Source organism: Polistes dominula, unplaced genomic scaffold, assembly GCF_049000335.1.
Source record: "Polistes dominula isolate Pdom_NZ unplaced genomic scaffold, Pdom_raw_medaka contig_15, whole genome shotgun sequence".
In the NCBI taxonomy this organism is placed as follows: Eukaryota; Metazoa; Arthropoda; class Insecta; order Hymenoptera; family Vespidae; genus Polistes; species Polistes dominula.
In genome coordinates, this window is record NW_028300915.1 from 4,110,835 (window position 1) to 4,126,812 (window position 15,978).

The 15,978-nt window shown below is 30.5% G+C and overlaps 1 protein-coding gene across 2 annotated transcripts in view; it reads left to right on the plus strand.

Moving 5' to 3' along the window:
* Mitofilin (inner membrane mitochondrial protein mitofilin) overlaps positions 1-15,978 on the plus strand; it is a 48,484-nt gene that overhangs the window by 7,449 nt on the left and 25,057 nt on the right. For both annotated transcript variants that reach the window (XM_015330873.2, XM_015330884.2), the window contains 2 exons: positions 146-374; positions 15,810-15,971. In XM_015330873.2, the coding sequence (XP_015186359.1) occupies positions 146-374; positions 15,810-15,971 (391 nt within the window). The remainder of the gene's footprint in view (positions 1-145; positions 375-15,809; positions 15,972-15,978) is intronic.

Here is a 15,978-nt window from a genome sequence, read left to right on the forward strand (position 1 = left end):
CTTTCATGATTATCATTGAAGTTTGAGAAGTTGAATATATAACATATTACGTATTATATTATTTTTATCACTTAAGTTAAAATCAAACTAATTATATAGAAAGAAATGTCAGATCTAAACTGATCAATATCTTTTTTTTTTTCAGTTACTAATGGAACAACAAAAGTTCGACGAGGAGTTAAGAAGACAATTGAAGTTACATTCGCAGATTCATGTAGATCATTTGAGAGAGGCACTTTCGGTTAAAGAAAAAGAAATGATCAGAGCAATGGAACGTGCTTTGAGCGAACAGTCCGAAGAAGAAGCGATGAAGTATAAGGCTCAGCAAGCACCGATCGTTGGCAGGTTACGTGGTTTGGAAACTGCCCTTAAAGGTGAGTGATACCTACTTTACGATATATATTATATTTCTTTTCCAATCGAAATATCTTTCTTTTCTTATTTACTTGATACGAGTTATTTATCCGATGACCATTTTTTTGGTTCCGGTTGATTCACTTTATATATATATATATCAAAGAAGTAAAAAGAGTAGAAAAGTAGAAGAAGAAAAAAAAAGACAACAAACACTTTCGATATATTGTCAATCTTCTAACTGATATTGCATTTGATCGTCACCATCGATCCCTATTTATATCATCTTCTTCCAATCATTCCCGTTACTCACACCAAACACATCTATATACCTCTCTCGATATTATTCTAGTAGTGACGTCATCGAATATCAAAATTGATCACGTAGGGACATACGATTCGTCTACGGAATTACGTAACGCGGATCGAATACGAGAGTGCACTTTGCCAACGATAATTTTGTAAATGGATAGGTCTAAAGAAAAAGAGGAGCAAAAAAAAAGATGATAGTAGTACCTACCGATCGCCTATATAAGTGAACTTTTATTTTTTATATAAATTTTATTTGATTTTTAAATCATAGTCGTATCAATCGTTTTTATTAAAATTACATACACAGTTACGAATTATATTTGATAAAAAAAAAAAAAGAAAAGAAAATAAATAAAAGTTTATATGTATGAAAGAAAGAAATAGGAACAGGTTGTTAAAGAAAAGGTACAGAAATGAAATAGTAGAAAATAGAAGCAGAGAAATTGGGAACGTCGGTTGTCCGATAAAACTCTCGACGAAAGTTCGCGCGTCGTCATCCGACAAAATTCGCGAAAGGTTTCTCTCTAATCCACTATCCTTGGTGGTAAGTAAATGTCCGAAAAGGGATATCCTTTTGTATGCAACGAGTAAAATCTACGTGCTCGCTTGGTGAAACAAGGGCGAAAAGTGTGTGTGCGTGTATATGTGTGTGCATGCTTTTCCCTTTGTCGCGTCTTTCCATTATACCCTATCGTGGTGCTTAATTACAACGACAAAAAGGTGCCTTAAGTATTGTAATGTCATGTGACACTCTGGCATCAAGAGAAAAAAGTTAGGAAGAGAGAGAGAGATAGAAGTAGAAATAAAAAGACAAAAAGATAGAGAAAGAGTAATGTCGGTTTCACGCGGACATTCATCATATACGCGTATATGAAAATATATACATACATACATGCTAAATATTGAATATACATGTACACCAATGGAAACGTTTACACGACGATTATTACATTCCATACATTGATATACTGATTTCATTTGGATAATAAAATATTTGTTCGTATGAAATCGGTCACAAATTGATCGCATTTTATTCTTTCATTTCTTGACCTTTTATATTTTCTTTATTTGATTTCAAGTTTTGGCAAGTACCTTTTACTATTACCATATTTCTAGTTACGTAGTTTGTCTTGATAGTTTTATTTGGCTAAGAATCGTTGATCGAAGCTTAATACGGATTAACTTAAGTCGGGTTCAATAACAGTGCCGACACTCTCATCGGTAATCGCTTATCGTTCCTAACCCGTCAGGAAAGATTAAGTCTCATGATTATAGATGGTACTTTTTAGATGAACGTGTTAAGTATCTACTCCTCACGAGAATTCTAAATTTCACATCTTTTTAATTCATATTCTTCCTATTATATATTTATTTTTTTTCCTGCATTTGTCTGTACAATTTTAATTTATAATTATGGATATTATTATAGTAAATAAGAAATATGAGAGTATTCGTTATTCGTAGAAACATACGTTCGTCTTTAGAAAAAAATGTTTGATCGTATAAGTACTACCACACCTTGTTCGTATTAATTATAAATATGTTTTACTAGATGCATAGTGTTATTTTGGTTTATACTACTTAATCACGATTACGGTTCGATCGTTCTCTCTACCGTAAACCTAACTTTCCAGCTTCCTCCTTCTATTGTTTTGCCTCCTTCTCTTTCACCACCCGCTATCACTTCCGGCTGTGGTTACGACAGCGGAAGGAAATTTTGAAATACCCCTTAGTAGGTGGGTGGTGGTTAAACGGCGAGATAAACGTAGACGAAGATTTACGAGCAAGTTAATCGTCATATTTTTTTCTTCTTTTTTCCTTTTTCTTTGGTGAACTCGGTACCTACCCATTACATATATTTTTCTCTCTTTTTACCATTTTGACCGTGAAGAAAAAAAAAGACTGGGAATATTACTCTCTGGGTATAATTATCTGCTCGGTTAGCGTCATACGTTTTGGAACATTTCGTTTTATATACAGCGATTATTATAGTTCGTTCGAAATAAGTTTCGTGATTGCTAGTCATCATTTTTGCCATTTGTTTCTAAATTTTTCCCTATTTCTATTATCATTTCTATAAATATATAAAGATGAAGAAAGATAGATGTGTGTATTGTGTTTACTTTAGTTAGATTTAATTTTAATTTTTTTTATTGATATAAACGATATTTTGTTTCGTATCCTCATTTTAGCAAATTAACACAATTTTCCGTTCTATTCAATGAAACCTTAATCGAAACGAGAAGAGATTGTGTGTATATATAAAAAGAGAAAATATCTAAAGACACGGGGGTAAAAAAAAGGGAAGGTATGATAAAGGGGATAACTAGTTGTTAGATAAAGAAATATATATACACAAAATGGCTCGTTAGAATAATATCTGAAGTTCTTACTTGAAGTTTTCTATTTAATTTCATGAATGACGTAACTTTATTTAACGATTGGCAAAGGTGTTTTCGCGAACGAGGTCGTGGCTAGAAGTTAGTAAAGTAAAGATCTCCGACTCCCTTGAGAGAAAAGAGTGTGGATAGTAGAAGAGTTAGAAGAAAGGTAAGTGAGTGTACATTTAAGAGGGTAGGTGGAACAATGTTGATAGCGAAAAGAGAATGGAACGAGATAAAAAGAGAGAGGGAGAGAGTTGATCTTATTCTTTCTTTTTTTCTTACAACGAAAAATACTCCTCCAATGAGAGAATACAGTAAAATAGAAAAAGATAAGGGGAGAAAAACAATTGAATAAATGAAATCGAGAAAAGTGAGCACATTTTCTTATTCTTACACAAATTTTCTACTACATTTAACGTTAAATTGAATATCAAGTATATATATTCTTTAGAAAATTAAAATTATACGTAATGATACATTTTTCTTTTCTTTAATAGGCTAATTGTATAACGCGAACGTATTTTAAAATATTATTTTTATAGTATTTCTACATAAATTACATTAAATTATTGCAAATAATAATAATTCAGAATACACGTAGTACAATAAATTTTAAGGTATTGACTTTGCAATCTTTGAAATTGTCTGACTAATGCTGGACTGTTACTACTTACTTCGTTCTATAATGAAACGCAACATGATCATATCATTACAAACTATTTTCTCTCTTTTAATGATCATTAAAATACATGAAATTATTGCAAATAATAAATGTTAGATAATTCAGAATACGCATAGTGTAATAATTCTTAAGATATTGACTTTGCAATCTTTGAAATTGTCTGACTAATACTGGACTGTTACTACTTACTTCGTTCTATAATGAAACGCAACATGATCATATCATTACAAACTATTTTCTATCTTTTAATGATCATCATTTTGGTTTACATTTCGAGATGTAACAAGGTCTAATGAAAGATATAGAGTTGCAAATGGGTTAACGTTCGTTAAAAAAAAGAAGATAAAAAAGAAAGAAGATAGGAAAGTTAATGAGTGTAAGTTGAAGTAGCTTAAAATCCTCTATTAACGAGGTGATACACAGTACGACGTACCACCTATATCAGGTTAACTCGTAAATGAGTTTGTTGGAGTGAAAAGGGGGGGGATTGTCTGGACGTAATGATAAAAACGTTAGCAATATATTTGCAAAGAGAGAACGAGAGAGAAAGAGAGGGAGGATATACATACGTAATAGTGGCACCCAGGGGTGGTCTTACCAAATAGCAAGCTCTAAATTTATAGTTCCCCCGATAGTTTGAGCCAGATAAAAGGGACAAAGGCGAACGCTGAGAAACACGTATAAAACGAAACAAATAGATATATACGTACATACATGCACATACATAAACATAGAAAGAGAAAAGGAGGAGGAGGAAGAATGGGGGTAGGTTTGGGGGTAATAAAGCAGCACAAATCGTCGAATCACGATTTTACAAGCCCTTTCGACGAGTAGTTAATATGTATGCAATCTTCGTTGTCGTCAATTATAACTCGGAACAATTTGTATACCTCTGAAGTATTGTTGTTTAATATGGAAACACATGGGTAGAAGATCATCACATTTTCTTCCTTCGTAAATGTAATTTTGTGAAAAAGATTTTACGTTTAGAAATGCCATAAATCAAGTTGATATATTTCTTTTCTTCCTCTTTTTTTTTTTGCCTCCGACCGCAACCTCCCCTCCCTCCCGTTTTCTTCTATCCCCTTACCTTTTTTTTTATCTTACTTTTTCTTTACCTTCAACGACAACACAACATCGATTGCGACAGTAAAAAAGTAGGATACTGCTTTGGCAATTGTGGGTCTAGGAAAAATATATTATCGAATAAAGCTGCTGCTGTTGCTACTGCTGCTGCTGTGTGTGTGTATATGTTCTCTTTCTCTTTCATTCTGCTGTGTCAGTGACAGGTTTCTAGAATTACGGGTCAACGATGACAATGAAAGTGGCAGTCTAGTGGAAAACTCGAGAAAACCGTGTGAGAAATAATTGAATAAAGAGAACAATCGAGTTGTAGTGATAGGTAAAACGGAGACTGATGATTGGATAAATAATAAAATAAATCGAATTAATTTTTAAACAAAAAAAAAAGAATACATTTTTACACTGTTTATTAACAACTTTGTTATCATAATTGCGATAGTGTTTAGTCATTGGAACAATTCTCACGTTTTAATTTAAACGTTTCTATCGTTCAGTGTTCTGAACAATAAGGATAACAATAAGGTACGAATAAGTTAGGATTTGTCTGAAGAGGAGAAAAGGAAGAATAAGAAGAAGAAGAAGGGGTTAAAGAGAAGAGTCTATCGCATCATTTTCAATGCCTCTTAGAAACTTAGCAAATCGGAAAGCAGCAGTTTACCACGAAGGCAACCGAATAAGCAACTAACATTGTTTATGTATGTGAGTAAGGTGAGAGAGAGAAAGGGAGAGAGATAGAGAGAGAGAGAGAGAGAGAGAGAGAGAGAGAGAGTGCAATATTGTGGCGAAAATTTGGTCGTCACGGGTTCGATTCTTGGTTGAAAGTTTTCGAATGTTCGGATAATTCTCTCATAACTTGTGACAAAGTTTATTACATGCCCAAGCTATACGTAAGATCATCAGGTTGACAAGTCTCCTCTTGGGGATATGAAATTCTCCTCTTCTGTCTTCTTGTCTTTTACAGCTTCTCTGTCTCTTTCTCTTTCTATCTCATTTTTTCTTTTTTCCCTCTTCATACTTTTTTGACGTTTTAGGAAAGAAAACTCCTCAAAGCTTAGACAACAAGAACAAAAAAATCGAGAGAAGTTGTTGGAAAGCAGGTTCAGTTTACGAATTTCAAAGATCGTTATTTATTTTCTCGTCAAATTTCGTTTAGGTGCTTTCGCATACGTTTCTTTCCTTCTCTATCTATCTGTCTATCTTTTTTTTTCTTCTTCATTTTTCATCTTCCCTAGCTTTAAAACTCTCCCTCGTAGGTACTTAGAAACTCTTAACAAGATTTATGCGCGGCCGACACCGCGAAGAAAAGAAATAAAAGGAGCAAACCCCGACGTTCTCGGATTTTCTACGTCGACTTGCAAATATCACCAAACACCATGTCCCATAAGTATCGCGAAAAAGAAAAAGAAAAAGAAAAAGAAAAAAATGACTAAAATATATATACTTCAAAAACCAATACGGTTAAGTCCATTTATTAATATTTTATGATTTCTTTTTTTTGGTAAATTTTATTGGGATAATTAAAAGATTTTATCGCGTTGTTGCGTTTGTTTTCCCTTCTATCTTTTTTATATGGCAAATGGTGAAAGTTTTAAACTTTTTAAAATACTATTTATTGTCACAATAAAATACTTATGTTTTTATTTGCATGTTCTGTATCATATCTTGTGGTGTTGCATAGTTTATTATTTGGAAAAAAAGATTTTATATACTTTGTCGATTAAATTAAGAAAAGAAACATTTAAAAAATCGCAATGCATTGTAAAACATTAATTTCTTCAATTTCTGGACTTAACTGCATTATGAGTGTGACTCTTATATATATTATATATGTATAATATGTATATGTGTAAATTGATTTATTATGAATTACTATTGGAGAAAATTGACAGAAACTAGGAATGTACGTACACTTGTTCGTTATTCTTTACCACTGTCGTCTTTGTCGTCGTCACTTGCTTCAAAACCTGTCTTCTCTTTATGATTTATGGTATCACGAGTTTTTAATGAGTTACGATTTCTATGGCAAAGGTCAGCACAATATGTGCTCGTGTCATTGGCATTTTGGAATACGCTTCCTAATGGTATACATCAATTATCGATGCCCATCTACTGTACGTACCTACTCGTTATAGTTTCGAGTAGTATCATCGATGTCGTGTCGATCATCCTCAATAAGTAGTAGTGGTACTTCATTCGTCAGACTAGTTCACAACTTACCGATTAGCAGAACTTTAACAATCGTTTTTATACTTCTTCAGAAAATTAGAGAATATTCTATTGAAAAATTGGAAAATAATTTGATATGATTATTATTAACCCTTAGAGTGCTATGGACGCATATATGCGTTTGGTAAAAATTACAGGAGTGGCCAATCGACACTGGCATATACGTGTTTGTTAATATTATAGTAAAATAATGTAATGTTTATATTAATTAGTTAAATTATATTCAGAAAGGAAAACTTTAATTATTAAATATAATTAATTATTAGAATTTGGTTAATAATAAATTATTCCGTTCCTACAAAATATTTTAGTCAAAAGTATTCAGCACTCAAAGGGTTAATTTTGATTGTAATAATATAATTGCCTTTCTTGTTTTTATTTTTTTTTTTTATATATTATAGTGATTTTTTCAAATAGAAAGGAAATTCTTCGATCACTCTAGTATATTTTTCTTTAGTCTGTTTTCCCAGTCCCATCATTTTCATTTTCGATGTTCCTCGATATACGACAGTTCACGGGAAATTCTTTGGAGAATTTCACCACTGTACAAAGAGCAAAGACACACGAACTCGGTTTATCTGCGGAAGGAAACTCATTTAATGTTTTTTTATTGTTTTTTTTTTTTTTCTATCTTTTTCCCTTCGAAAGAAATCCTCTGGTGAGGATTTTTTTTTTCTTTTTGTCCTACTTACTTTTCTCAAGAGATACTGATCGTTCCATCGAAGGTCACGGGAGAAAAGCTAAGTTGGTCCATCGAAGTTTCGTGTGAGAGGTAGGTACCGGGGATATCTTAAGAAAGAAAACGGATAGGCGAAAAATATAGTAAAACGGGGGAAGATAGAGAGAAAGTAGAAGAGAGTATCCTTTATTGCGGTAGGTGAGTGTGGACTAAAACGTATAAAAAGAACGTGACTGCTCGATTTTTCAAGATACTTTTTATCCGATTACATTTCCTTTATCGATCGTATTACTTCCTTTCATTTCCTTTCAAACGATCTCTTCGTAGAATTTAAATAACTTTCTTGATCTCTTCCATTATACCTTCATCTATTTATTCATCTGTATATACATATATATTTTAATAGAATTTTTTATTTTATACGAAAATGAGAACATCTAAAAAAAAAATTAATATAAAATTTGTTATACGATATTTCATTTATTTATTTATTTAATACAAATCAATTAGTAATATTCTACTAACGACATAAGAATATAAATATATATTATATAATAATCGTTACACTCTTTCATATAAGTGATTAATTATAAATTTAATCTGTTTTTAATGTAACATTTATCCTCATGAAATAATGTAACAATGTTACGCAATTTTCTATTACGCGATTGCGTAAGTTAGATTTAGTTGTTGTTTTTGAATTTGAATATAAGTACACACAGCAAACGACGAGTTAATGAGAAATAATATACCATATTCTCTTTATCATGTTTGATAAGGTCAAATAATATAACGATCATTTGTATTTTTCTTTAATAATTTACAAGGGCATATTTCCAGTTAACACAACCCTCCCATAAAAAAAGAAAAAAAACAGAACAGGTTTTATTCATATCCATTAATCTTTCAAGCTTATCGATGAGCTTAAAATTTGGGCGAGCCAGAGATTATTGGTAGTAGGATTTTAAAAAGTTAAACGGGAAACAAATAAACCGGATATACACATTTTGTTTCACCTATACACATTATATGCATATGCCTATGCAAAAAAAAAGATGCATATAACGTTAAATTAGAAAAAAAAAAAACAGATTGACAGGGATGTTTTTATTGAACGGAATTTTATTTGATCGCAACGTATATAACGTCGGTTTTCATTCTCAAATATTGTATACATACATATATATATGAGGATATATATATATATATATACGCGAGGCCGCGTTTGATATCTCGGGTGAAAAAAAAGCACAGCCAAATGTTGTGATCCGCGTGAATTTTAGCGATACGAAAAGTACGAGCGTATTTTTACTTGACGTTATCCCCCTGGTGTACATACGTCCACACACCCCCATTGTGAAGAGATTTTGCTGAAACGTGTAACCTCATATATGATAGGATGTGTATATATATATATATATATATGTATATACATTCATTCATTTATACATAGATCAGCGGTTCGTGCCAGGTATTCTGTTTTGTAGATAAACTGCGTACATCAGGGGGTTATCTATATATATACATGTATAATATAGCTATACACAGTCGTGTTATGGGTCATTGAAATTTTTATTCAAACTTTTCCGAACAGATTTTATCTCCTGTTGATATTTCCTGTCGTAAAATTCAACGATCAATCGATTTAATCAGTTCTCTCTTATCATCTCTGATAGATACAACATACTTTTTAAAAAGAATTAAATATATTCATATGTTAAAGGTTTCTTTCTTTATTTCTTCATTTTACTATCTCTTTTACGTTATTTATTTTAGGAGGTATTTTTTATTTATTCTATTTGTTAATACTTTATTGCATTAATTGAAAATTCGAAAATCGATTAATTGATATGCGTCATTTTTAAATAAATATATTTTGTATTATTCTTATTTTAACCCTTTGAGTGCTATGGACGCATATATGCGTTTGGTAAAAATTATTAACCTTATCGTTCGACGCATCTGTGTTTGTTAATATTAATGTAAAATAATGTAATAGTTGTATTAATCAATTAAATTATATTCAGAAACAAAAATTTCAATTATTAAATATAATTTATTATTAGAATCTGGTTAATAATAAACAACAACATAACAATAACAATAACAAATATAATAATAATAGTATAAAAAGTATAGAAACAAAGGATGACTATAAATAAATAAAAAAAAGAGTCGAGGTCATCGTACTCGACGTTTTTAAATTTTTCTTTTTGTTCTTTTTTTTTAATCATATTCCTCAACGTCCTTTTTGCACGGAATGGTAAACTCGCACACGTTAGTAGACTTTTTATTCGTCGTCCTATGTGTTACTAACACGTACATAGAGAGTTAGTAGCACCACTCGTCGTCACATTCGAAATTTTGACGGTCGTTTGGATAAATCGTTGCGACGAGGATAATGGCCGGGGGTCCGCTTGAAAACGTGGGAAAAATCAAACGCTATTCCTGCCACCGACGTTTACGTGTTCTGATTGATTGGCCCATATCGAAGGAATTGTTCGTTTCCCCCTTCTCCCTCCACTCACCCTCTCTTTTTAACGATTGCTATATCTTTTTCTTTCTTTCTTTTTTCTCTCTCTTTTAACCCTTTGAGTGCTAAATACTTTTAGTAGAAGTATTTTATAGAAACGGAATAGGTTTATTATTATTACAATTATTTCTGTTGATTGATAATGTTATTAACACCAGGTTTAATAACAAATTATATTTAATAATTTAACTCTCTTTTACTTTTACTTTTATTCGTAAAAGATATATAAGACGATGCATCTCATTGCAAATGATTTTGGGGTAGAAATTAAAAAAAATAATAAGATATCATAAACTTGCGGATGGTAATATCGTATTTATGAATATCAAGATAATACGAGAGAAATGAAACGGTTTTAATGCGCCAAGATCGTAAAAAAAAAAAAAATAAGAGGACCAGAAAATTGAAGTTGACGGTGCACCCATATCATATTAAAAATCATATTACTACAAAGGATTGCATATTTTGAGAGATAATTATTTGATTTTCCTTTGGATCTTTTTTATTTTTCGTCTAAAAACTGTTCTTCATTATTTTTGTATACATATATAAAATATATAATTATAAAATTATTAATATAATAAATATAATATATATTTTTAACTATTAATTATTAATTATAAATAAATAGGTAGTATTAAATTAATATTAAATTAAATTTAATATTAAAAATAAAAGGCAATATTAATTATGTATAGAATAATTATTATTTTTATTATAAATATAATATAAAATATATATATAAATTTTAATATTATTATTATATATAAATATGATTATAAAATAGTATAATTATTTTTTTTTATATTCCTTATACCTAAAATATAATATTACATTTTTATTATATATAAATATGATTATAAAATAGTATAATTATTTTTTTTATATTCCTTATACCTAAAATATAATATTACATTTTTATTATATATAAATATAATTATAAAATAATAATTATTTTTTTTATGATATAAAAATTTTAATTAAAAAATAATTGATCAAATACACACCCCCAATTTAAATCAATTTAGGGACTATCATCGTCTAACTAACCAGCAAAACGAATATTGGAGGGATGTTTCTGAATTTATATGCAAATAATATTAACAATATTTGTATATTAAAGAAGATCTATAGACTAATGGATAGACTTCATTGGATTGTTTGACAACATGCTTAGAACCATCCCCTATCTCCCTTCCTCATCCTCTTTTCGAGAAACACAAACGTAACACGAAATGCTTTTGGATTTGATACGGGACGTTCCTTTAAAAACTTATCCCTTTTTGCTTCTTCTTACTTTTTCTTTGGGACCACCACGTCGTCGATGGAGAGAAGATGGGATTTCGTCGTCTTCTTCATAGAATAAGAGGGTAAAACGGACGGAAGCTTTTAGTAGGATATCCGTTTACACGATAATGTTCGTTTCTTCGTTTCAACGTTTAGTCCAATATGTCAAACAAACGCGTCGTCTTCTTCTTCTTCTTCTTCTTCTTCCATATATTATTTTTTTATTCCCCCCTCCCTTTTTGTACACAATGTCACGATAAAATTGAGAGGAAAAGAATATACACGTAAGTATATATATATATATGTATGTGTGTATAGTTAGGATAATACTACGTGTATCACAAGAGAGATTGATAGCTTTACGGATGTAACACAAGTATTTGTTATCATAAATAAACAAGTAAAAAAAGAGAACTGTAATATATCGACAGACTTAAAGATACAATTTACAAGGTCCTTTTTTCGAAAAAAAAAAAAACAAACAAAAGAAAAAGGAAGAAAGGTATTATTTTACTGGAGGGATGATATGAATTTCTACTCGATATTTTTTATTTTCTTTTTTATTTTTTTATTTTTTATTTTTTAGGGTTTTGTTTCAACTTTTATACGTATTTGTATATGTGTATACGTGTATATATTGAAACTGGATATACGTTTAACAAGTAGAGACGAAAAAAGGGTGGGGGGAGGAGGATACTTATCGACGTTATGTCACTTTACCACTCAACATCCCATTTCGAAACTTTTTTCCACTTTCGTCTCTTATGTTAGTCCCTGTCCCCAACACTTTTCTCTCGTTCTATCTTCTTCAAATCGATCCAACCAACTAACAATTGTATCGGTCGTACGAATTTGTTATTACGAAAAAAAGGAAATAGAAAAAGACTAAAAAAAGCATATTCTGAAACACTTACATTAACCATTTGAGTGCTATGGGCGCAAATATGCGTTTGGTAAAAATTACCAGAGTAGTCTATCGACGCATATGCGTGTTTGTTAATATTAATGTAAAATAATGTAATGTTTAGATTAATACTATGACGTCCGGTGGCTCCACGTTGGTGCCATTCGGAAATTATCGCCCAAGATAGTGTTAATTAATTAAATTATATTCAGAAAGAAAAACTTTAATCATTAAATATAATTTATTATCAGGATCTGGTTAATAACAAATTATTTCGTTCCTCCAAAACATTTGAGGTAAAAGTACTCAGCACTCAAAGGGTTAATCGAAACGAAAAAAAAATTGAACTATTACAATAGAAAGAACGTGGTTTTTCAAAATCAATTTAAAAATAATAATTACAATACATTTAAACAAATATTTACGGTGTGATTTAAATATTTTATCGAAACAGAAATAAAAAGAACCTCAAAAAAAAAAAAAAAAACGAGAAATATCTTTTTTCTATTTCTTTTTTTTTTATTTCTACAGTTTTTACCGCAAAATTTCAAATACCCAATCTCTCCTCCCAGCAAGTTTAGTTGGAATATTTTTTTTTTTCACAGAGCAACGAAAATCGTTTACTTCTCGAGCGTTTAAGTGTTTTTATTTTTTTTTTTTTTTGTATTTTGTATTTTTTTTTTTCTTGTTTTTCGTTGCCTACCACTACGACGGAATAGAGAAAAAGAGATAGAAAGAAAAGTGGGTGGGAGTAAAGGGAACAAATAGAGATTGTATGTCAAATAGGGGGTGGGGGTGGGAGGAGGAGGAGGTAAAGGGAAATCGATTTGCGTTTTCGGGTGCGTGCAATCGGTCCTTTTGTCAAGAGTCGACCGCATCGTTACGCTTGTCGATCGCGAAACGTTTCGAAAACTGGCTTGTAGAGTCTTGTTCCAAGGATATGGATGAGAGTAGTAGTACACAACCCCATGCTTTTTCATCTACAAAGAGAAAAAAATTAGAAAAAAAAATAGAAAGAAAGAAAGTGAACGAACGAGAGTGAGAGTGATGATAGAAATCGATAAAATTGGGGAAAATATTTTTAAACAACACAGTGCGAAAACAAACTCGAAGTATACTACTTTTGTTGTTGTTTTTCTTTTAAGTTTTATTTACATTTTTTTTTTAATTTTTTTCAATCTCTCTATGTAACGTTTCTCTTTATCTATTTCCCTTTTGCATTAGTATCACAAATATTCAGGAAGCTTTTCGAACGCATCACGCGGCTTGCTGGCGTAATCTCTCATTGATTTGAACAACCAACCCCCTATCTCCCCCTTCGACCCTTCCAACCTCACCACTCCTTCCATCGTACCTTATTTCGTGCGTACGTATATATTTGTACATACGTGCTCTCGCATGTACGTGTTGGTAGTAGTCTGGGGTATACAATGAGCTTTATCTCTCCAAACGATCCAAGCTTTTCGGCAAACTTTGCATCCCATTGACCCCTTTTAGATTCATCGTTCGTGATTTTACGTATTTCTCATCACTTTTCTCTCTTTCTCTGCTTTTGTTATTTTTTTCTTTTATAATTTTGTTTAGTTTATCTCATGTGTGTGTTTATGTGTGTGTGTGTGTGTGTATCAATTTATTATGTCATTTTTCTAAAAATAAATTTAATATTTTTATTTCATTTTTTGGTTCGGATGCGGATTTTGCCACTTTTTCTGTTTTTTGTTTTTTTTTTTTTTTTTTTTTGTTTGTTTCATATATGCAGAAGAAAATTACAAACTAGTCGATAAAAATTGTAAAAATAAAATGTATTTATTTCTAATATTTTCTTTTCCCTTGAAAAGTAAAAATAAAATGAATTTCGTAAATATAAAATTCGTATGAAAGTACATTATTTTCAAGAGCGTAAATTGAAATCGGGAATGAAAAGTAACGCAAATCGTAAAATGGATATCGATTCGTTGATATATATATATAGATAAATATATACATTAAATAATATTGAAAATATGAATTGAACAGTTGATGGGTTTTATTATTTCTTTTTTTTTTTTCAAAACGAAATAATATCTCACTCGTTTATTTATCACTTGGAAATCGAGTAGGTGAAAATTTTCATTACCACGCATCACCTCTCATTGATTTTATAATATGTAATCATTATATTTAATTATTCAACTTAATCACAAGCGCGTGATTCAACGATCCGTAATTACGTATATAAATTACTCGTAATAAATACTCGAGATATCTCTTTCCGACATTTTTACAAAGCTTACCTTTCTTTTTTTTTTTTTTTGTTCTTTTTCAAGCTTTCAATTATTCCATGCATCACGTGTCGACGAGTCGTTCCAGTGATTTATGATATCCATGTGTACGTGTACCACATACATATATATTTACCTGCACATATATTACATACACGTGTATATATCAACGGAGATATAGAATAGGTAAAATGATAGCTGTTCGTTTCGCAAAAGGAATTTCATTCGATTGGATTCGTTCAACGACGGTTATTGCGGCCAGTCGAATTGAAACGACAGCTCGTTAAAGTATTGTTAAATAAAACAAAGGAATGTTTTGATAATTGTTCATACTTATCGTTGCAAAATACAAGACGAGAGAAAGAAAGAGATAGGAAAAAAAATTCCTACTTATTTTATCTATTCTATCAGTAATGAGAAAATTTGTTTAAGTAAATTGATATAGTTTCAATCCACTATACGTAATATTCATTCTTCCTGCTATTCATGCAAAACAGCTTGGACGGTGGTGGTAGTTGTGCTCGATAGTATATCGATAAATCGTCAGGATTAACTTGCCAAAGTTTGTCCTAACATTGTCGAAAGGATTTTATTTATTTCCATTTTCACTGACAATTCTTTGTCGCGTTACGTTTTACATCAAAATTTATGGTCGAATCTTCAATAGTATTTTCTAGTTTTCTTTCCTTTACAATTCTTACGTACATTTAAAAAGATAACTTTTATGTATCAACTATTGTAAGAAACTTGCTCGTAAATATATATATTAATAAAAAAATATATTTATTAATTAAAAGTATATATTAATTAATTATTATTAATATATATATTGTAATATAAATAATATATTTATTATAATATAAATTAAAATATATATATATACACATCACCTCACTCTACGTGAATGAATTAAAGTATTATACTGTTTTCTACAAATCATACACGTAACACACTACAATGTAAAATTTAGAACAAAATTAGTATCACGTTTGAAAATTTTGATTAAATTTCATATTTCCAAGAACATTTTGTCTATTCGTTGGATACGTTGTGGAATTATTTATTTGTACTAATTATTTATAATTTTTTTTTTTTTGATTATAGCACGCATTGAGGAAGAAAAAGGTGCGTCTAACGCTCAACTTTTGTGGTCAGCTTGCATGGCATTAGCCAGAGCAGTGAAGATCACGTCTAAAGGTTCATCGTCAAATGAATCAACCATAAGGCCTCTGGAACCGGAAATTAAGGCCATCGCCAAGGCAGCGTGTAAGAA